This window comes from Engystomops pustulosus, chromosome 3 (genome assembly GCF_040894005.1).
Source record: "Engystomops pustulosus chromosome 3, aEngPut4.maternal, whole genome shotgun sequence".
Classification (NCBI taxonomy): domain Eukaryota; kingdom Metazoa; phylum Chordata; class Amphibia; order Anura; family Leptodactylidae; genus Engystomops; species Engystomops pustulosus.
Window position 1 is genome coordinate 61345743 of NC_092413.1, and position 24918 is coordinate 61370660.

The 24918-nt window shown below is 40.6% G+C and overlaps 1 protein-coding gene across 3 annotated transcripts in view; it reads left to right on the top strand.

Moving 5' to 3' along the window:
* Positions 1 to 555: 555 nt before the first annotated feature.
* Positions 556 to 24918, top strand: part of STXBP5 (syntaxin binding protein 5) — a 468111-nt gene continuing 443748 nt past the window's right edge. For 2 of the 3 annotated variants that reach the window (XM_072140931.1, XM_072140932.1), the window contains exons 1-2: positions 556 to 1418; positions 18092 to 18189. In XM_072140931.1, the coding sequence (XP_071997032.1) occupies positions 1272 to 1418; positions 18092 to 18189 (245 nt within the window). In that variant the 5' untranslated portion in view covers positions 556 to 1271. The remainder of the gene's footprint in view (positions 1419 to 18091; positions 18190 to 24918) is intronic. The other variant, XM_072140933.1, reaches the window with a different exon arrangement.

Below are 24918 nucleotides of genomic sequence, written 5' to 3' on the forward strand. Positions count from 1 at the left end.
AATTGTAATCCCCTAGTGATGTTAACACAATAAAGATAATCTTAACCCTTTACTTCACAATTTACTCGACAATCTTCTGTACATTCAAGTATCACCTTCCATTCTTAGTTTTCGGTTACATTCTCCTAAAAGGGAGAATTTTACCAAAATCCTGCTGGTGTGAACTGATAATATTTGGCAGTCAAAATCAGAAGACACATCCAAAACACAAGATTTCCAAGATTTTCCATGATACTTTCTATCTATAGTGTCCGCTGCTTTCATTGCACTAACATAGTGATTGGCCTTTATGAGGTAAACGGTGGTGTTTCAAAGGAAACAAATCACAGCCAGAAGCATGAGGCAAATGCTGTGGTACATTCTGGATAAATGAGAGAACAGAGATGTGTCACCAAATAATCTGAAGTCGGTCCAGAACACAGTAGCTGAGGTACTACAGTGTTATCACTTATAGCTGTGCATGCATTCTCCTCTGTTTTATAACGCAGGACCGAGAAACAGAACACGTCCAGGTGATCAGATGGACATGACAGCGAGGAGGCGGGAAGCTAGGAGGAGGAGTCTCCAGGCTCCAACAGGAGGCACGGGGCAGGGCTAAGGACAGGCTGACTGAACGCACAGGCGGCAGGTGTAGCCGAAGCCACTGGAGGACGCGGAACTGCAGCAGTCGCTTCTGACAAGTAGCACAGCCGTCATTTTACTGGAGCAGCTCATTACACCGAGAGAAGCCGAGACTAACGATAACATGGAGGCAGCGGCATCGCTGACAAACAGGAAAATGTGACAGTGAGGGGAAGGGGAGGGGAGTAGCCGGAGAAGAGAGGAAGGAAGGGGAGGGAAGAGGAGCTGCTGGTAGCGGCTGTCACTTCCAGTGCAGCACAGTCAGGAGACAGGGATCCTCGTATACAAGCCCCCAGGCTGGCACCTCTGCCCACTCCCCCTGGGTGCTGCACCGGGGTATATATATGACTGGCACTGGCCGCGGATTATCTCCTCTCATTGCCTGGTGCCTCTCGTGCAGGGCTTGTCGCGTCTGCTGAGAACTGTGACCATCAAGAGAAGCGCCCTCCATAGCAGCCCTCCTGTACACACAGCCCACCTGCAGCCCCCGGGGCCAGGACCATCCTGTGTGCGGGGTGCCCATCAGCACCAGAGGAAGAAGACGGGAGGAGGAGAGGAAAGGTGGGGGGTGAGAGGAGAGAGGGATCTGGAGGAGGAGGAGGAGGAGAAGGTGGTGGTGGAACAAGAGGCAGAGAAGGGAAGCGGTGACCATGTGGAAATTTAAGGAATTCAGGAAGGTGCTGGATGGCCTGACGGCCGTGTCCTCCTCCTCTTCATCGTCTGCTTCATCTCAGCCCGGGAACAGGGAGGTGGACATCCCAGAGACGCTCCAGTCCGAGCACTTCCAGCTCTGCAAGGTGAATAGTGATGAGTAGTATTTATTACTGGCATTGTCATCATGTCCTGCAGGAGGCCCTCCCCCCGTGTGTACCATACTGGCTGCCTCCATCAGCATCGCGCCATCCCTCTCCTCCAGGGGGGATAATAATCTGCGGCTCCTTGGGTATATCTGTGGACAGTGTTTATATGGTTGTGGATGAATGGCACTGTATATGTGTTTGCTTTGTGAGCACATCTCCCATTGATCCATCTGGCCTGCTTTGTGGCATTTTGCGCTGGTCTTGTCCTCGGGTGGCTTGAAGGGCATATGGGAAAGCTCTGCACCATTTACAATTCTTTTTTGGGCTGTGTTTTCTGAGATCAGGCTCCCCCCACCTTGTCAATTCCTCCCCCTCACTCCTCCCCTTGTCAATTTCCCCATTCTGATGGCTGTAATATCAGCTGTTGTCAAGGCTTGCTCTTTTTGATATGTTAAGTCATGACAGTAACCTCCTTTTTTTTTTTTTTTTATGATAAAACATCCTCTCGCCCACTGCCACGTTATTTCCAGTAGTTCATTGCTTTCCTGCAAGTTCCAGGCTTTTATTTAGACAGCTGCACTATACGTGTTGTCTAGTTTTATATCTCTTCTATTTATATTGACTCTGTTCAGGTATAAGACTAGGGTGGAGATGGTCATTTATACTCTTAATAGCTAATTGACACGGAAGGCCCATGGCCCTGTAGATTATGGGGCTGGCACAGGTTATTGGACATGGTGGGCAGAGACCATGATAGCTTCTGTCACGTTACATTGTCTTGCATTTGTTTACAACAAATAGACGTGTGATCCGGTCCTGGCATTCTCGGGCTTGGATACTTGATTGCTTCATACTGATTTATACAGTGCTGAGGGAGATCTGATAGGGAAAAACATAAGAACATAGTGCAGTGTGTACACAGCTGAACCTTGAGTGTAATGCATCTGTCCGTATATCTAATCTAATCAATGCATTGACGAATCTGAGGAGCATGGAAACCAAGGCAGCCATAACATTACGGTTACCTTTTACATTTGAGTCATGCTAATGGAGGTCAGTGGATCTGACTCCCGTTGGGATGCTGGGTTGTAACCATTAAGAGCAGCCATTACAATGACAAAAGGTTGTCATAAAGGTCTGTCAGCCAGCACAACTACCCCTTTGCTTCTCCGTTTGCAGGTTTCCTTAAAACAATGCTGCTGGAACCCCTTGGAGAGAGACTACCAGGATTATGATATGATGCCACATGGCCCTTCATGATCTCAATTGATTACAGCTGTAAATCGAGGGATTTTATTATAGAATATTTAGGCCTAAGGAGCTAAGGGCAAATTGTCAGATGCATCATATTCAGTATTGTATTAAAGGGGTTTTCCAAGATATACCTGTTGTTAGCTGTGCGCAAGTGGTATAAAGAAAAAAATCAAAATGAAAGAACTTATGTTTTACTCAGCCCTGCTCCTACACATGGCTACCACCACTGCTGGTCTCTGTGTACAGATGCTGCAATGGTGATTTCACATCAACTGCCCATTGCTGTCTAACTCTTGATCAGGATTAAGTGTGGTTGCACATAGGCAAATTCACTGCTTGAACCTCAATCCATGTGTTGGCTGGATTTACTGACCTGGCATACTGAGCTCAGTTCAATCTGAGACAACCCCTTTTTAGCAGGCCTCTCATGTTGGATAGAAAGTGAACTACCATAAACGGAAACCTACCACCATGGATCTACCTATTAAGGTAGATCCGGTGGCAGGTTCCTCTAATGTATAGTAGTATAGCCCTTTTTAAGGGTTTATTCTTTCATGGCTTTTTATAAATTTTAATTCTCCCTATATGCAAATTTCCTAAAGAGGCTACACTGCACAGCTACTACACGGCCCAGAAGCCTCTTGCGTTCGCCTACCAATGCATCTTCAGTGCGCAACTACAAGGAGTTGCGCGCACTCGTCTGTGAAGCTGGGTTCAGCGCATGTGCACAAGCTCCGGCTTCAGAGCAGAGACTGCGCTGCTCGTCATAGTTGCGTGCGCTGAAGATGCATTGGCAGACGGAAAGCAAGAGGCTACTAGGGTGTGGAGTAGCCGCGTTGTGTAGCCTCAGCTCCGGCTATTTCACGCCCCAGTAGCCGCCTTAGCAAATTTGCATATTGGATGAATTTAAAATTTATAAAAGTTCTGGCCCACGAAAGAATTGGCCCTGAAAAGGGCTTTACTACTATACATTAGAGGAACCTGCCACCGGATGTACCTTAATAGGTATATGCGTGGTTGTAGGTTTCCTTTAAGCCATCATAGATCTTGCAAAAGTGACAGACATCTTTAGACTTTAGGTTGTCACAGTGAAGACCGGCATATACAAACTTTTCCAAGGGGGCGTGGAGGGGCATGAAGGGGAGTGTTCACCTTAAATGTTAATAGTTTTTGTGCGCAACAATGCCAGCTAGCAGCTGGTGTAGTTCTGGCTGCCGATGTAGCCACTCACCGGATACACTTTTGCCAGCTAAGCCTTTTGAGGTATCAGGTGGGGCAGGGCTACCATAATGTGATAGACTATGGGGTTATTTATTGTGCGCTAAGTGAAGTGAACTGATCACCTTGGAATTGCAGTCCAAACTGCAAGCATCACATGATGGAATAGAAGGCATAAATTAATATTTGCTGCACTTTTGTGGCTAAATATATAAGATAATCACTGAGGAGGAGCACAAACTCCACTTCTCTGCTAGTTGTGCATACAAACAGTGTGGTCACAGCAACTGTAATATACAATATAGCCATATGTATCATTCATATTCATTTATTCATATTCATTCATTCATCACAATTAAAACTATCCTGGAAGTAACTACTGTCCTGTGAGGGTGCAGTCACACGTTGCAGTAAAAACTGCATCGCAATTAGTTTTGAGGTGGTTTTAGGTGCAGTTTTGTCAATTTCACAGGTGAAAGACATGAACTGAATGGGTGAATTTGATTTTGAAGGAGAAAGCTGTTCCACAAATTTCATTCACCTGTTGATTTGATGTCTTTTACTTGTTAAAATAAGTAATACCACCTAAAACCACCCCAAAACTAATTGCGATGCAGTTTTAACTGCAACGTGTGACCGCACCCTGATTTAGTTAAGAATGTCTCTTAAAACAGAGAAATATTTACAGAAGTCCTTTTATAATTGAAATTTTTCCAACTTGTAAATGTGATTTAAATCTTTTTCACCAAGAAAAATATGATTTGACAACTAGGAGTTACTAGCTTCAGGTGTGTAACATCTGTTTAACTCCTTTGTGTCTAAGCCATTTTAGACCTTTAAGGACCATGCCAGGTTTTTAAAATTTGCCCTGTATCATTAAAGGAGGTTATAACTTCGTGATGCTTTAACATATCCAGGGGATTTTGAGATTATTTTACTGTCACACTTTGTACTTCAAAGTAATAGAAACAATTTTATGATATCTTTTGTGTTTAGTTATAAAAAAAATTTGAAATTTGGCAAAAATGTCTAAAAATTATTCATTTTCAAAGGTCAAAATTTTCTGCTTTTCAGGCACCTCCTCAGCTTTAACTGACTTTGAGAGGCCTAAACAGCAGAAAACCCCCATAAATCATGCCATTTTAGAAACTTTAAGAAGTGTGTCAACCCTTTAGATGCTTCACTGGGGTAAAAACACAATGGAGGTGTAATTTACAAGCTGTAATTTTTTTTTTAGACAATGTATTAATTTTGGCCCAAAATTAAACCGTCACAAAGTAATAAATGACAAAAAACTCCACAAACTTTGATACCCAATTTCTCCCAAGTATGCCCCATATGTGGTGGTGACTACTGTATGGGCGCACGGCCGGGCATAGGACGGAAGCAGCGCCATTCAGAGCAGATCTGCAATGTCACATTTTACAGGCTATAAAATGTTTATTATTTTGGTGGTGGTTAAAAAAATAAGTAATTCTTGTTTATGGTTTTTAGCATTTTTTTTCGCCGGACTTTCAACATACAATAAAAATAATGTGTTATCATTATTCCATGGGTCATCACAATTAGAGCGATACCCCATATATATGGCATTTTTTATGGTTAACTTGTTTTGCAGAATATAGAACTCCTTTTGTGAGAAATTTGCTTGTTTTTGCATCACCGTGTAACAATGGGCAGAACATTTATATTTTTAAATTTTTACTTTTTGACCACTTTTTATGTGCTTTTTATGCGGTCAGATGTGAAAATGTAATAATTTTTGTGAGTTTTTTTTTTTTTCTGTGTGTTTAAGGCGCTCACCGTATGGGTTCAGTGACAATTTAATTTTATTGTACGGGTTGTTACGGATGTTGTGATACCCAATATGCTGTGTTTTTTTGGTGATTTTCATTTTTTTTTTTTTTTTTTTTATATTTGATTACTACATGGGATGGGACTTACGGGGACTTTTTATTCTTTTAATAATTTTTTTTTTAGTTGCACCTTTTTTTTTTTTTTTTTTTTTTTTTAATATTTTTTTTTTTTTACTGCTTTATTTTGTCCCAGGGTGGGACATGAACAAGTGATCATTTGTTCATTGTAATATGCTGCAATACTAATGTATTGCAGCATATTACAGTCAGTCTATGCATTCTGCATAGGTTGACAGCTGTGCTGTTAGATCGTGCACAGTGCCCGATCCTAGCAGGCAGCTACCATAGGCAGCCCTGGGGTCCTGCTCGGAACTCACGGTTGCCATGGTAACGATCGGCACCTCCGTGCCCTCACTATGACCGCGGCATCTATAGGGTTAAACAGTCGGGATCGCGACAGTCAGGATCCTGGCTATTACTGCGGGGTCCCGGCTACCGCGTACCGCCGGGATCCCGCGGCGATCGCCCGATCTCAGCTTCTGAGCCCGGGCGATCGCCATGATGTGATACTACGTCAAGGTGCGCAAAGGGGTTAATCCTGGCTTACTCCATACATATAGGTGTCCTAGACACCAGTAAAGGCAATTTTACACTTGTGCACAGTACATTTTAAAGCCTATACTCGTACATACACAAAATGTTCCGCAAGTGTCACTTTCAGCCTCCAAACCACAGTCTCCTCTATACTACCTGATTGTGAGGAGCTATTAGGAGCCGCAGCAGCAGCTCTGCAGAGTGATGCCACCCTTGTTGCTCCCCAAGTACAGGAAAAGTCTCTGCATCTTTAGACCCACCTATCTTTTTTGGACAAGTAAAATTGCCTAAGACGCTTGTACGTGCATTAATATGAACTTTTCCAGGGCCATTGCTTAACCCCTTCACGCTCCGTGGCGGATATATCCGCCACGGAGCGCAGTGACTTAGCGCTCAGTGGCGGATATATCCGCCACGGCGCTTATGCCGGCTCGGCTCTGGATCAGAGCCGAACCGGCATCGGGAAACACGGGGTGCCGGCTGTAACTAATAGCCGGCACCCCAGTGTAACACCCGCGGTCGGAGTCGGCTCCGATCGCGGGTGTGTAACCCGTTAAATTCCGCGGTCAGCACGACCGCGGCATCTAACATGTCTCTGGGGTGTCTTTCCCCCACGATCGGCCCGATCTGGTCCCCAGCACTGCCTGCAGGCACTGCCAGTAAGATGGCGCCTGTGACGTCATCTTACTGGCATAGTGCCAGCCTATGCAAGTGCATAGGCTAACACTGATAATACCCTGCAATACATGATTATTGCAGAGTATTATCATGAACAAGCAATCAGATGATTGCTTGGTCATTTCCCATGGTGGAAAAGTGAAAAAGTAAAAAAAAAAATGTTATTCAATAAAAAATAAAGTAATAAATCAATAAAAATGCCCATAAGCCCCATAACATATAAAGAGACATATAACCCCAAAAAAGTCTAAATCATACTAAAAACCCCACATATATAGTATCACCGCGTCCGTAACAACCCGTAGAATACAAGTAAATCATTATTGAACCCCCACGATAAACGCCGTAAAAAAAAAACTGCTATAAACCTTCCAAAAATTATGATTTTTAGCTATTCAATCCCACAAAAAATGCTATAAAATGTGATCAAAAAACCATGTGTACTCCGACATGATACTGGTGCAAAGTACAACATGTCCCGCAAAAAAATAAGCCATCAACCAGCTCCGTAGCCAAAAAAGTAACAATGTTATGCCACTTGGAAGACGGCAATACATAAATGATAGATTTTTCCCCACATTAGGGTTTTGTTTGACAAATTTAGTAAAATGTAAGAAAATATATTCAAGTCTGGTATCCCCGTAATTGTATCGACCCATAGAATAAAGATAACAGGATTATTAGTCTACACGGTGAACACCAAAAAAAAAAAGAGTAAAAAATCCAGTACAGAATTGATGCTTTTCTACTCCTGCCTCAAAAAAAGTTCCTAAATTTTCAACAATAGGTGATACTAACCCCAAAATGGTAACAATGGAAAAAGCATCTCATCGCGCAAAAAAAATGGCATCACATGGCCCAAATAACGAAAAAGCGAAAATTTTATAGCCTTCAAAAGGGGCCAATGAGGAAACTAAAATCCTGGCAGCTGCAGGGCCCTCCTCCCATTCTGCGTCTCGCTGTGCCCACATAACACAAGTAACGGCCACATGTGGGGGGTCTTTGTACTCAGGAGAAATTGCAGAACAAATTGTATGGTGGGTTTTCTCTTTTTATATTTTGGAAATGTGTAAATTTTAGTGCTAAATAAACGTATAAGGGAACAATATGACCATTCTAAATTTCACCTCCATTTTGATTCAATTACTATGAAGATCTCAAGGGGTGCATCTCAATCTTCGTAAAAGCTGTTTCTGATAGTTTGAGGGGTGCAGATTTGAAAATGGGTTGGTTATATAGGGGGTTTTGATGCTAAATATGTAAAATTTCATTCAAAACTGTATTTATCCCCAAAATAGTCAATTCTGAAAATCTGGAAAAGCGCTATTCTATTTGTAAGCCGCGTGACATCAAAATAAATTATCCAGACATTTCAGAAATTATGAAAATGTAAAGTAGACAAATGGGAAATGTTATTCAGCAACTTATTTAGGTGGTAAATCTATCTGCCTGAAAACGCAATGATTTTGAATTTCGAAAATGGCAAATTTTTCAAAAAATGTATCAAGTTTTGCGTTTACTTACAAAAAAAAAAGAAAATATATCAGCCAAAATTTACCACTAAAATGAAGTACAACATGTGGGGAAAAAACAATCTCAGAATCGTTTTGATAAGTAACAGTGTTCAAAAGTTATAACCATATAAAGCGACGCAGGTCAGAATCCAAAAAATCGGGCTGAGCCTTAAGCTACAAAATGGCTGCGTCCTTAAGGGGTTAACATAGTCTGTTGTCTGGTCAAAACTGCTGCAGAGTCCCTTTGATATCCTTCTATGTTTAATATCTGCCTGCTTCCAATAAATGAGCAAAAATGCTGTTTCACTCATGGCTTAGTCTGTGGCTTAGAGTATCACAGCATATGATAATGAATGGTGCATTCTTGTTAAGATTGCCTTTGGGGAACAGGATCCCACGTGAATCTGTCGCTTTCTCATACTAAGCTTCAATCATGAGGTTATGTACACACTGCAAATCTTTGAAAAGCAGTTTGAAAATAATGCAAAACACGTGGAGCTTGTTCCCAGTTGCTTGTGTTTAGGTGTAAAATGCATATGTGATCAGGCGTAGCTCACACCCCCCCCCCCCCCCTTGCGTTTCAAATGTATTAAAAATGCATTTCATACCCACCATGTGAACCCAGCCTTATGCAAGTCAAATTCAGTGTATGAAAAGAGGCATGGGTTTTGCAGGCATAATGTTTCATTAGTACAAACTCAGGCCTTGTGTTGGACTGAATTACATGCCTGAATCCAGTAAAGCTTCAGTAATTGCAGTGGGGGGCATTTATCAATCTGTGTACGCCTGAAGTCTGGAGTAAATTTCACCTGAAATAACATGCACCATATGTATTGAGGGTTTTTGACCATTTTCAGGCAGTTTTCTGACTTGACCAAAAAGAGGGCATAACCTAGCCCTCGCACCCGAAAAAAACTGTACCGACTAATAGTTGGTCGAAAGTATGACTCCATAGTCATCCAGCGTAATTTATCTCGCACAGAACAAGACTTCGGTGGCTAACCATGCTCTGCCCTGTTTGCTGACACTGTTAAATTTCCCCCAATATGTCAGATCCACTTTGTTGAGTTTGGAGTAAGGCGGTCTGACAAAGGGACAAAGTTTTGCGGCTTGAAGACCCATCCTTTATGCTCAAGAATTTCTTATTATTTTTGCAACTACTATGTGGAACTAATAAAGTTTAAAGAATTAGTTATGTATGAACGCAAAAAGTAAAAGATTTTTATGCACATCCCTAAACATGTATGACTATTAATTGGCAGAAAACTGGAATATGTATTGCTGTACATTCCCCCTTATGTTTTTATCACATTCTTGTTGTGCCTTGTTAATATATCATATAATTGCATGTGCTCTGGAAAATGTTGTTGATCCTTGCATATATTTATGACTATTCTCGCCACTTAATTACATCTCTCTGGAATTGTAAGCAGAGTATCTGTCATGTATTTTATTCTTGGCATTTACAATGAAATACCTTGCATTGCATATACCTCTGGAAGGGATGCGTCTCATTTATAGTTGAACAGAAATATATCTTTTTTTATTTTTATAAATGCCACCTTTTTCTAGCAATCTATGGGAAGTAGAATACGTATAGGAAGGATTAAAACGGCTACTGAAAATCTATAGTATTGTTTCTGTCCTTATTTCCGTGGAAAACGAGAACAGGACAATATGTCAGTACTGGATGTATAGGATAAATGCCTACATGACATTATTTTGTTATTCTATATCCTAATGATATTAAAATGTGATACTCAATGAGTAAATGTATTGGAGATCTACAAGACTGTACAATGTAACCAGATCTACTGGATGTGCAGAAGCCAAATATTAGTGACAGAATATATTTATTATTGGATACATGGATTGTGAATTGCGCAGGTTGGGATAAGGATGTTTTTGCTTAGGGCCACCTAAACACAGATGCAATTTCATAACATTTTAGACTTCCCATAAATTTAGCGGAAAATGTAGATGATAATAAACATTGTCAGTTGCTATTTGTTGGTATTTTGTTTTTTTTTTCTTTAACTTTATTTTTCAAGAATAAAGCTGGACATGTGCATTAGACAGCTTATTCAGCCAATAGCCACCCAAGCCTCCCTTCCCCTCCCACACGCATTTCTTGTGTGATAAAGAGTGCATGATTTCTTAACAGGATTTCTTTACTGAGAATAAAATGATCCAGCAAAATAAAGGGGATTTCTACATTGGTGATATTGATGAATGTATACACAGAATAGTTAATCAATAATGGATTGTTTGGAGTCTAACATTCAGGACCTGAAATGATAAGTTTACCCCAGTAACCCTGGAATGGGCGCAGAGAAATGAGCTGGCAGTTGAGCTCACTTCTGTGTTCCCTGTCCCAGCCACTGCACTATGAATAGATTTTTAGACCCCTGCCATTCTGATATTTATAACACTTTTTACAGGTCAAATAACTTTATTAATTAAACTGTTTTTAGACACACAAGTCTTATCTACAATTTTTTAAAATGTGGTTTTAGAGTTATGATGTAAAAACATAATAACTTTATTATACAGGTCATTATGATTCTTGAAACTCCAACATTTGTAGAATGTTTTTTTAGTTCTGTTCTTTAACCCCTTATCACCGACACTAGTTTTCAGCTCAATGACCAGACTCGATTTTTCAAATCTGACAAGTCTCACGATAATTGGTTATAACTTCGGAATGCTTTAACATATCCCGGGGATTTTGAGAATGTTTTCTCTTGATACACTGTACTTCATGTTAGTTATAAAATTTAAGTGAAAAGATTTGCGATTCGTTCTGAAAAAAAGTGAAAATTTGGCAAAAGTTTGTAAAAATTCTTCATTTTCCAAGTTTGAAATGTTCTGCTTTCCAGACAGGAAGTAAAACTACCCAAAAAGCTTGATAATTAACATTTACAAAATGTCTGCTTTATGTTGGGATGATAATTTATGCGTCCTCTCACTTTTCTAGGATGTTATGAGGTGCAGAACTTTAGGTGCGATTTTTCTCATTTTCATGAAAATTGCCAAAACTCACATTTTGAGGGACAACTCCGCTTCCAAGTGACTTTGAAAGGCCTAAATAATAGTAACACCCCATAAATGACCCCACTATAGAAACTTCACCCCTCAACGTATGTAAAACAACTTCTATTAAGTCCATTAACCCTTTAAGTGTTTCACATGGGTTAAAACAATATGGACCTGCGATTTTAGAAACTATGGAATTTTTTTGGAAAATACATTCATTTAGGCCAAACTGACAGTTTCAGAATAAATTAAACGATGAAACGCACTGCAACGTTTGATGCCCAATTCCTCCCGAGTGTACTGATACCCCATATGTGGTGGTAAACTTCTGTATGGGCGCACGGCCAAGTATAGAATGAATGGAGGCGCCATACACTGCAGATTTGTATTGTCACATTGTACTACCTATACATTTTTATTTTTTTTTGGTGATGCAAACATATGAGGGCTTATTTTTTACGGGATGAGATACAATGTATAGATAATTCATTTTGGGGGTCTATAGCTTATTCATGAGATTTTATTAACTATTTCAAGGGGACACAAACAAAATCATCAATTTTTATTTTGGATTGTTAGCATTTTTTTCCCCCCGCTCACCGTAATGTAAAAATAATATTTTATCTTTATTCTCTGGTTCACTACGATTGCAGTGTTACCTCATTTATATAGTTTTTCTTATTTTTGCTCAATTTTCCTGAGCAAAACCAATATTGGAGAATATCGCATTGTTTTTACTATTGACAACTTTTCAGGGCCATAACTTCTGTATTTTTCTGTTGTCAGATCTTGTTGAGGGCTTATTTTTTGCGAAAAGAGCTGTTCTTTTCAGTCGTATCATATTAGGGAACGTAACTTTTTTTGATCACTTTTTAGAACATTTTTTGTGATTGGTGTTTGATGAAAAATTGTATATTATGGGAAGTTTTTCGTAGTTTTTTTTTTCGTCATTCACCGAGCGGGTTCAAGATTGATTTAGATTTATTGTACAGATTAATATGGACGCGGTGATACCAAATATGTACATTTTTAGTGTGTTCTTGTGTTTTATATACTGTATTTGCATTATATGTGTAACTAGGGAGATTATGGGACTTTAAATCATTTTATAATAATAATTAAATAAAATAATTGTATTTTTTTTTATTTTCACATATTTTTCACCTTTTGGCTTGAACAAGCGTTCATCCGATCACTTATTGAAGCCTCTACACTGCAATGTATTGCAGTGTATAGTGTAAGTAACTGAGCATGCTGTGCATGCTCAGTTACATACAGCCGGGTCCTGCCAGGAAGGCAGAACCCTGCGAGAAGAGGAGCAGGAAGCCCCGAGTCACTCGCCGGACCCGGGGGCAGGGGCAGCGGGGATCGGATCCCCCGGTAAGCACACCGGGGGGGTCCGATCCACGTGGGGACACACTTGCACGCCGCGGTCATACTTAATCCCGGGTGTTAGTGCCGGGTCTGGGCTGTGATATCACAGCCCGACACCGGCACTATACTGACCCGATGTCCCGAAATCTTCTTCTGACGCGGCCAGTTTTTGGTTTTTTTTTTTCGTCTTTTGTTAGACCTTTTGCACCATGAAAATAATTTTTTCTTTTTCCACATTTCAAGACCCATTACCTCTTTATTTTATAACCTACATATAAGCGTGAGGGCTTGGTTTTTGCTTGATAAATAGTTTAGACTTTCTGATTGTATTGGTGTTTTAAACCTTTCACCACTGCCATAAAGCTATATACGTCTTATTTGCACATGCCTCAAACAGAAGTTTAAACATCCAAACTGTGTCCCACTTTAAACAGTCATATCTCCTGAACATTTGGAACTAGGTAGGTGACCTATTAAATAAGAGAAACTCCCTTTTAATATAATATAAAGATTGTGTTCTGGGTGACAAAGAACCAGAAATATGCACAGTTGTTGTATATGTTTGTTTTTTCCAATACAGATAAAAATTTAACTTTAACGGTGGCTATCTCTGGTTTTGTTTCACCTAAAAACTTAATCTGAGTTTTGTGTTTCCTGGTTCCACGGTTCAGGAGATATGACCATTTGCAGTGAGCCTCCTGCAGAATGCAGGATGAGCTGCAGAAGACACTTTGCAAAAATACATGCACCTTCTGTCTCTGAACCTGGAAAATGGTGATGGATTGACACTATGTTAAAGGTTTATACAATTTTACTGTTTATTAAGAAAAATTTAAATGGAAAAATCACTAAAAGCTCTTTTTTTCACATTTTAGTTATTGCTTTGCTAAACTTAAAGGACCTTTCACGCACATGTGTAGTTTAGCATCCATAAGAGGGGCTGTTACACAGATTCAGGGCTACTTTGAATTTATCCCTGCGTTTGCAGGGATATCAGTCCCAGTTTTTGACCATTACAATCTGTTTGGCCAGAGAGGAGGAGCTGGGGCAGGAGGCGTGTTTTAATGCTAATCTTCTCTTATACTGTCCAATTGGTGGCAGGCAATGTCAATGAAGCTATTATGAATATTGAGCTGTGATCTAAAGGCTGTGTTCACACACATTCCGCTAATATTCTGTTGACCTTGTGTTTACATAATCACAATGTTTTGAAATTGCGTGGACATTCTGTTTACATCGCAAATGATTTGTCAAAGCAAAATCGATGTTACCACAAAAGCAATGTAAATGCAAACATAAAATGTAATTTAAAAGTATCTACATTACATTTTATGCAAACATGACATTTCCATGGTGTGTGTGCGCTAACATCGCATTTATGTCGCATTTGCGTTTAACATGGCATTTGTGTTATGTTATGTTTATGTGCCATTTAAATGTATACTTACGTGGTGTTTGCTTTTGTGGCGTTAGCGTCACATTGACGCTTGCATGGCGTTCGCATTGGGTTTACGTGGCGTTTGCTGCATGTTAACGCTTATGCTGCATTTGCGACAGTTACGCGCTGTTAGTGGTTCCCATATGCTGCGTTTGTCACGTTTACGCTCAAGCAGCATTTTCGTTGCGCTTACACAGGTTTGGCGCTTGGGTCACGTTTACCCTTATGTGGTGTTTGGGTCACATTTACCCTTATGTGGCATTTGGGTCACGTTCAGGGGCGTAACTTGAGTGGGTGCAGAGGGTGCGATCGCAACCGGGCCCAGGAGGCTTGGGGGCCCATTAGGTGTCACTTTCCCATAGGAGAAGACTAGTACTATATACCATACATTATAGTCAGTGGGCCTGGCACAGACTTTGCACTAGGGCCCTGCAGATTCAAGTTACGCCACTGGTCACGTTTACCCTTATGTGCCGTTTGTTTGCATTGTGTTTACGCGTGCGGGCCGGTTGCAGAGTGTTTACGCTTATATTGCATGCATGTTTACAATGCGTATAAAATTGTTGTTAAAACGATGTCAACAGAATATTAGAATGTCTGTGAACATTTAGATGCACATAGAGAAATTACAGCTCCCTACTGACAGTATAAGAGAAGATTAGCATAGCACACGCCTCTAGCTCCAGCTCCTCCTTTCTGACCAAACACAGATTATAATGGGCAGATCTCGGGACTCATATTTCCGCAACCGTGGGGGCTAGAAGGAAAATTCTAAGTCCCTACAGAATGGTATACTAATCCCCATGTAAGTGAGGGAGTGAAAGGTCCTCTTTCAGAGAGAAAAATAAAGTTGAAATGTATTCACCTCTGGCACTTCACAGGCATGTTTAATTCATCTGTCTTTAACCCCTTCCTGACATATCATAGTATTGCATGGGCTGAGGTAGCATGTAAGGGGAATGTGGCCATTCTCCCTGCTGATCAATTCCGGCTCCCCCCCTCCCTCCCTCTGGACTGCTTACCTGTGGGGTCTAATCCTTCTACGGTGTTTGTCAGATCCTAGGACTACCTGATGGCCAGGCTTGTCAGGCCCAGCCTCTGTGCGGGACCCCCAACTGTAACTCACTGAGCATTTGTATTGCAGAGCACTAGGTGTAAATAAGCTTCAACAACTGTGGGAAATAAAACATAAATACATTTTTTTTTTAGTCTAGTCTTGACACACCTTGATGACCTAGAAAACTAACTTATAATTGGCAGCACGGAGCGAGGGGACAAGATGTCTGGCGCTTCAGACCAGACCAGCTACCTGCACCGACTGCCATCAAGAAACTACTAATACAAAATGTTGGAGTTGTTAGACAATTTATGGAGAGAAAAATTACATTCGGTAATAGACAAAAGCGCAAAAATTGGGGATTGAAAGAAATACTGCTAATGAAAGTAAAAACTGAACTCAAATTATTTTTCAACTTCATAAATAATAACCTAAAGGAAATCTTGAGAATGCTGTAGCGAAACAGATACAGAAATATAACTTGTTTAATCCCTGAACGTAATAGTTTTGCTCAAAAGAAAATTATAAAATTCAGGACCTTGGGAAAGCTGGGTGCCCTGGCTGCTGTACATAAACACATTACTTCCACATACACAGGAGCTGCCTGAATTGTCCAGAAAGGACTAATCAACCTGAGCTGGATGGCTCGTACACAGCAGCTGGGGGATGTTGTAGCAGTTGATTAATTCTGCCTGTCAGGGACAACACAGTGATGACATGTTCTTGGCTTTTGCTCTGTGGGAAAAGACTGGAGCATTGTATAATTGGGTTGTGGAGAGCGCTGGGGCAGCCACAGGAGCGATAGAGCCTCATTATCATAATTTTACAACAGTTTTTTCAGCAAAACCACTCAGTTCAGGGATTAAACAAGATATGTTTCCGCATCAGTATAGCTACAGTATTCTAGAGGTATGTTTGGTTTATAGTGCATAAAAGCAAATAAATTTCCTTTAAAACTGAAGATGTGAGGCATAAACTAGGTGCAAAAGTTGGGGTATGAGGAAACAACTAATCTATTAAATACCTTCTTCTCAACTTTCTTCCTCTACCCAGATGACATGGTTAGAAATAGCTTAAATTCACTTTTAAATGTCACCTGCTTAAACCGGGAAGAAGTTCGAGTCCTTTAACCACTTAATAACTTGGTCCTTTTTTGCTTTGTTGTTTTTATTTTTCCAGGGCTGTCTGCTTAAAAAATTGTATTTCATAGTGACTATATTTAATAATCAATAACGTGTACAGGGAAGTCGTGAAAAATTCCAAATGCTGTGAAAAAATGCACATGTGCTATTTTTTTGTGGGCTTGGGTTTTTCTGGGTTTTACTGTGTGCTCTACAATTATACCTCTGCTTTATTCTTTGGGTCGGTACAATAAAACTTTGATATATGGAGTTGTATATAATTTTTTCATACATTTTTGTTTATTTGTTTTTCTAGCAGTTCTAGGGAAAGTGAGTGATTTGACTTTTTAATTTTTTTGGACATTCCTGGAAAACCCCTGCTGTGTGTGGGTAAAAATTATCCTGCTGAAAAATGCTATCTGAATGTCCTGCGATGAGAGGCAACACTTGTGGCCACAAGCTATCCCTCAAATCACTGTGAGTGACCGACTGTCAGATATGATGACTCCACAAATCATCACGTCTGCAGTTTTGTTGCTCTGCCGCAAAGGCAGAATTAAATTGCTTGAGGTCCTCATAATTGAGACCTTCCTCTTCCCTTCCCTTCCATACAAATTCATCATTCTTATTTCGTGGACACAAGAATTTAGAACTTGCAGCTGGGTTTCTTCTGTATAAATCCAGTTGTAGCTGCTTAAAGGAAATCAACCACTTATAAGTCCAGTATTGTAACCAAATCTACTTACTGTTGGGTGTTTCCATCCAGATGCAGGAACATGTTTTAATTAGTACTAAAACCTTGTAGTTTCAACAAAAAAGTCTTTTAAAATTATGCTTATTATTCTCTGGCGCTCCGTCTGCTCATAATTATGCACGCCCCCTGCCTGCTCCCTCTACACCCATTCCATTCCCCTACTCAAGAGCCAGTAATGATTAGGAAAGCATTGCACTTATGTCAGAGCAGCACACAACAGGAAACGCTACTGCCACCTACTCTACACCACAAAGGTTTGGAGTCTGAGCTGCAGCTCCTGCCATGCCTCATACAGGATCTCAAATACCTGTCACTGGTTGCTTGTCTCCCCCCCCCCCCCCCCCCCTTTTGCCTGTTTCACATGGATCACGCCAGCAATTATCAGCAGAGGGAGCTCACACCAAGCTTTGAAATAGATGTTTTTAATTGAAGATATATGCCAAAATTACTGTTCTTTGTCATTTTACATTTTTAATATTTGAAATAAAATGCAATGAAAACATGTACTATAAACAACAAGCTGTTTCCTGAGTTGTTTTCTACAGGCTTGACTAATTGTTTGCTATTTCGCTCAGTACAATTTACAGCAGATTCTAAAGTACTGTGACAACTTTTGGAAGTATTTGTACTGCACTTAGGACAAATGTGTTTGAACCAATTAAAATATTAAAGGGATTTTCCTGGGAATCTAATGTGTGTATATATTAAATGTATAACTATCATGTGTTATTCACATTTATCTTTTTTTTTCTCTTCTTTTTTTCACCCGGTGTTAGACGGTTCGCCATGGATTTCCCTTTGAGCCGTCTGCAATGGCATTTGATCCAGTGCAGAAGATTCTTGCTATTGGCACAAATCATGGAGCTCTGCGGCTGTATCCTTTTCTTTAACTAACTTAAACAGCAATCATAAAGGAAGCAGACTGATAAAGATTTCTTTGGTAAACAGGTATTTCACGTTTGACATGTATGATGACATGTACTATTGTAGCTATCATTTATCATCATTATTATCTCTTATTATTAATTTTCAAACAAATGTATCCTGAACAGGAAAGAAAATGTTGTACATGATTAATTTCTATGTTCTAGCTACTGTATATTGACAAAAATTTGATAGCAATGGGATTAATCTGTTCTATACAGTGTCTTTAAAAAAAATGTTTAAACGTAATTATTTGAAATTATTAAAGAGAAACTCAAGAATAGAGATGAACGAACCCAAAGTTTCTGTTTGGGGATCAGGTACGTCCCACGCACAAGGACATATTGCCGGATTTGGCAGCCTTACAGCCAATGGAACCTCCAGGTCTGCTCATCTCTACTCAAGAACAATTTTTTTTTTCAGTATATATTTGCTATGTTTCCACTCTTTAAAGCATTAAACTATAAAACCTAAAAATATACTATCTTTGTGTGCATCATGCAGTCATTATTGTATATAAGGTTGGAAAAAGACCCAGGTCCATCTACCCAGACATATCTTCAGTGCGTAGCTCCGAGGAGCTGCGCCTTTTCTTCCACAGAGCCGGAGCATGCGCAGTAGCTCCCGCTTTGGAGCCAAGACCGAGCAGCTGCCGGCCTGCGTTCTGCACATGTGCAGAACTCCGACTTTGCGGACAAGGATATCTGAAGATACCTGGGTAGGAGGCTCAAGGAGGCTACTGGGGCGTGGAGTAGCCGAGTTGTGTAGCCTCAGCTCCGGCTAGACCACACCCCAGTAGCCACTTTTGTAAAAAAGCATATTACCGCAATTAAAGATTAAAACACATAAAGGGGACTAAATAATTAGCCCTAAAAAGGGCTGTCCTTACATACGTTAGAGGCACCTACCACCGGATCTACCTTAATCGGTAGATCCATGGTGTGGTAGGTTTCCTTTAAGGACACCTAACTTACAAACTGACCTCTATTGAAGCTCTCTATATGCTTAAATTTAGTCCTAGTCTGCAATGATCAGCTGTAAGTTTTCTGTAATTAAGTTTTATTGATAATCCTTGTTCCCATTACAGCAAAAAAATTTGAAAATCCAGTTGTCACTGGGACAAAAAAAATTTAGTTTGGAGCTACAATGATATACAGTTCCAACTTGCATACGAATTCAACTTCACAACAAACCTAAAGAACTTTTCTTATACACAACCTGGACGGCCTGTAAAACTGGATTAATTTTACAATGTGTCTCTGCATAAGGTGAAATATTGCTTTGGGCATTCAGGCGCTAAGAAGACTCAAAGCGTTAAAGACATGTAAAATTTGAAAATTTGAAAGTAAATATTCTTAACTGGCAATCCCACTAGGATAGCCTAGTAGCAAAGGGTTGGAAAACGCACAGATTTGGATAAGACTCTGAAAATTTACTGTAGTTGATTTAAATTATATTTGCATAATACTGACAAAGTAGAAGCAGGAATAGATCACCACCCTGTGGCGTCTTTGGAGGTATCTTCTTGGCAGTATTCGTTGTAATCAATAATTGCATCAAACTTTGTGAATAAACAGCACAATTATAGAATGATGAGGGGTTTGAGAAGGTTTACTTTACACAGCAATTGTATATATATTTGATCAAAATTTTATATCCGATCCCTTGGAACAACCCAGAGCTCCATTTGTAGGCACTCACTACAGTCACTTCTTGGTAAACATGAGCAACAGGTATTCCTGTACATGTATCATTACTAAGTTATGAATATGAGGGTCTGACAGTACCATGAGCCTGCCATCGCCCCCCCCCCCCCCCCCCCCTCTGCCATTCACAGCCTCCTCATTCATCCATAGGCAGCTTGACTGCCATGATTTTTGGACACCGGTCCACAAGCTCTTTACCCCCAACAGTGGCCACATAGAAAGCACAGGAGACACCGATACTATTTTTACTTTCTTTGCCAGTATGGACCTGCTCATGAGTTTTGGCAGGTCTTTATGTCGACTGTTACCTATATTAGCCTTGTGGTCTTCCCCCACGGCCGACATGCCACTGCAAGTGTGTGTTTCATCCTGCTCTGCTTTCCTTGCTTTATTTTTATGCCTACAGAATAGATAGAATTTTCTTGCATTTTGTGTTGCCGAATAATGCTGAGAAACATAAGGTTAATAGTAACCAATGACGGTCAGCTGCCAAAGTGAGTAATCTCTTTAGAGGTTTGAAATCTGTCATAGACGCACCAGGTTGTATGAGAAGTCTACCTAAACCATAAAGGTCATTGATCTCTACAAAAGTGATGATGCCTTGTGACTGACAGGGAGAAAGATGACATGTTGGGCATTAAAAAAGGTACACACTAGTGGTAGCTTGCTGAATATTTTCCCTCCGATGTGAACAAATAACCATAGCTATGCATTCCTTTATTGTAATTATTTTATAGGTGCAGTCAAATGAGAGAATCATTACATTTAGAGGACTTATTAGTCTACCAAAATTCTAGAACTTAATTAGGGTTTTAAAATTTGCAGCCAGAGGAGCAAAGTATGCTCATTCTAGGCTAGAACCGCTTTTCTTAAACGGGTATTCGCATGAAGACAAGTTTCTTAAATGTACTCAGGATAACAAAATAACACATTCTCTAATTCATCGTTATTAACAAAAATACAGCATTTCACAGATATAAGTCCAACCTGTCTCTATTTAGTCCTGGTGTACACTATTTCAGTTGCCCCTGGTTTCCGTCCCTGTATTTTATGACTTTGAGTAGGGGAAGCCATCTTGCTTTTCTGTCTGGCTGTGCATGAGCTGAGCTTCCACCTCCCTGCATTCCAGGACAGAGCTCACAGACTCACACACACAGACTTCCTGCCGCAAACACATGGTGAGGAAAGAAAAGCTACAGGCAGATAAGTTATTTATCCAGGGAGGGGGGAGGAGGCACAGGAGATCTTATAGTGTGAGAACAGATATGTAGCAGGGCTAAGTGTGTAATATGCATCTCATGGATTTCATCATCTCTCATCTATCTCATCTCTCTCATTCTATGTATCAGATAAGAGTACAATGTTCAGAAGGTAAAAGTGTATATAAACCTGTATTCTGATAATCTAACCACATTTTAGCACATAGCACTAGATAGATCATAATGTGTCTGCTTAGAGACCCATATTCTGACTCAATAACCTGGCTGTAAGCAGGTGTTTATAGATAGCCTTATATCTTTGTTTTAACCAGTACTCACAGCAAAAATCACTTTTCGTCAGATAGTGTCAACTCCATCGAAAAAAGCATGTGGGAAGATTCCAGCTTTATTTAGTGCAGAAATCTTGAAGAAATGCTGGTTACAACGGTGTGAAAAGGATATAATTTGCCAGGGTAGCAGAGACATTCAGATATACACTTTTCCTGACAAAGATGGCTGCATACATGAGGGAGAGGGGAGGAGTTACAATACTGAAGCTAGAGGACAGGAAGACGGGAGGGTCAAAAGGCAAGGCAGTATAACACATATACATGTCAATGAATAGAAACAAGACCTGGGACATGACACTCCCCGTCTGAAATCTTAAGATTTCATAATATGCCAAAATTGAAAGAATGTCGTATGAGTCCAAAGGTACTTATTAAGACCTGTAAACAAGAGAAAAATCAACATGCAAACAATAACAATAAGTCCAAATCTGGAGGTTGAAGATTTGAAATCCTGATGCGAAACTGTGAAGAACTTCAAGTAAACCCATCTTCGGATTGGGGAAGACGCAGTCAGCAAAACTTCCAACAACCCACACAGTAATCCTCAGGTGATATCATAGTCTATGGCGGTATGCTCCCCGCCATAAGCTGAGTGGGTATCCAAGTCACTCATGTGGCTTCTTCTTTTGGTAGCAGAAGCACTAGCTCATGGATAGGACGGAAGAAGACCTTTGCGGAACCTCCCTTTGTTACCTTGACTTCCACTTTGCGAATCTTTCCATCGTCGCTAGGCATGACTTTAGTGATGAGACCCATGGGCCACTCATTACGATGGGCTTCTTTATCCTTTAAAAGAACAAGATCACCTTCCTGGAGGTTAGGTTTCGAAGTCTGCCACTTTTGACGGCTTTGAAGCATATGTAGATACTCTCTCTTCCACCTATGCCAAAACACATTAGACAGATGTTGTACCTGTTTCCACTGGCGTCTGTAGATGTCACTGTGGTCAAAGGTGCCTGGAGGAATATCAGCAGTTCCGATCTTCTGAGTAAGAAGTGTTGCAGGAGTAAGAATAATTGGAGAATCGGGGTCTGAGGAAACTGGAACTAAAGGCCTTGCATTGATTATGGCAGATACTTCAGCAAGGAAAGTGACCAATGTCTCATGAGTAAGCAAAGAAGACTTGTTGTCCATTAGCATTGATTCAAGTATCCTGCGTGCAATTCCAATCATGCGTTCCCAGGATCCTCCCATATGGGATGAATGTGGAGGGTTAAACACCCAATTACATCTATTGTTGGTCAAGAAGTTTTCCAATTGTAGTTCCTTGCAAGCTCCCACAAAGTTGGAACCACAGTCGGACCTCAACTGTTTGACAGGTCCACGGATGGAGAAGAATCTTCTAAGGGCATTGATGAAGCAAGAGGCATCTGATAAAGGGGGGTTGGGGATTGGGTTTCTATTCAGTTCCTCTAGGCTCCAGTGGTTCCGTCCAGCCCCTTAGTCTGTGCTATTTACCATAAGCACCTACTCCAGTCCTTCATATATCACAGGAATAACATACAACCCTCGCAGATACTTATATACAAAAAGACTTTACTAACAACACACATGTGACAAAGTAACTACATAAAATACAATACAAAATACATAGAGACAAACCTTCTTCTCCTTACCTCTCCCGGACACAGTAATGTGTATGTATATACAATATATAGTTAACACTACAGAAACTCCTGGATGTACCCTGAAGCAGGAGTTACATCCAGTACCTGACCATATACATGTACATATACATATAGAGACTCATGCACAATAGCATCTATATATCTACTCCAATACACATGCAGGGCACAGATCCACGTGTGAATGGGATACGGCTATAGGTTATACATGTAGTTACACTAATATATACACACTCACTGTAAACACTTAGCTATGTATATATATGGTAAACACACATAACACCTGGAATATCTATAGGTACACGTATAAAGTCTACTATATTATAATAAGTACTATGTTATAATTACTCTTATAAAGTTATATACATACACAGAAAGCACACACAATATATGACCTGTACCTTTGTTAAGTGCTGTACGTCCGGGGAGGGGGTCAGGAGCAAGAGACAAAAGAGACTGATTTCTGTTTTTACCATGCTTAAATATCCTTGTGTGTAGTCCCTGCCCACCCCCTTATGCCTCCACCCTAAGACCCTCTTAGGATAGACCCCAGTGTGTGTAGGGAATCTCACACCTGGTTCATGGCGGCTTCTTACTGTTCAAAGCCTTTTGATATGTTAATGACCCAATGGCTTCAGTACACACTGACATCTCACCACAGAATATCAGTGCCTGCTATCAGTATATACTGAATCCATTTACACTATATGTAATATATATAATAATAGAGCAGAGGGTCCAGTTATGAATAATATCCCCTGTAACAGCATCCATGCATTCAATTACCTCAATGTGTACTGCTCGAATGCTGAGACAAGTAAACAGAACTGCCCATCGTTTGCTATTTGCAGCTCCGCCACGGGTTCTACGAGTAACTACTGGCCATGGACCAAAGACATCGACCCCAACATAAGTAAATGGTGGATCAGTACTTAGACGGTCTGCTGGTAGGTTTGCCATTTGCTGCTGTTGCTGTCTTCCTCTTAACTTGTGACACTTAACACATTTGTGGAGTACAGATGAAATACATCTCTTCATGCCCACAATCCAGAAACCAGCTGACCTGATGACACCTTCAGTAAACTGTCTGCCTTGGTGCTGTACTAGCTCATGATGGTGTCTGATCAGCAATGTAGCAATGTAATGTCCACCTGGTATGATAATAGGATTTTGTTCCTTGTTACACAGGTCAGATCTCTCTATCCGGCCGCCCACTCTCAGTAACTCGTGGCGATCGAGCACTGGATTGAGTTTGTAGAGTGCACTACTCTTGGACAAACTGATGTTTTTTGAGATAAGATTTATCTCCTGATGATACACTTCTTGTTGAACACAACAGATGATGACTTGTTCAGCATGTTCAAGGTCTGAAGCAGTAGGGTGTTCCTTACACATATGCCACCCAAGACACTGTGATGGTGTGTCCTTAGCAAAGCAGCGAGAGATGTGAACCAATCTGGCAATAGCTCGCACAATGGAAGACCAAGTTGAGAAACGCTCAAAGCGATGTGACTTCAGCTTGACCTTTGAAGTTACAGAAGTGTACAACGTGGAGGCTGTGGGCCTGATTTCCTTATCAGACTCAGGATCAATTAGCTCAAAGACATCATTGGATGGAGTCAGACAAGTTTCCTCACACAGCTCAAGTCTCGGTACAGAGTGTGCAGGTTTTGGAGTAAGTTTTGCCTTTCCTAAGACAAATCCGCAATGTGTCTCATTTCTGGCTCCTGTGGTCTTCAGATAGGCTACTGCAGCTATGGCTTCCACTGATGCATCAGAGAAGATGTGGACTTCCCTTC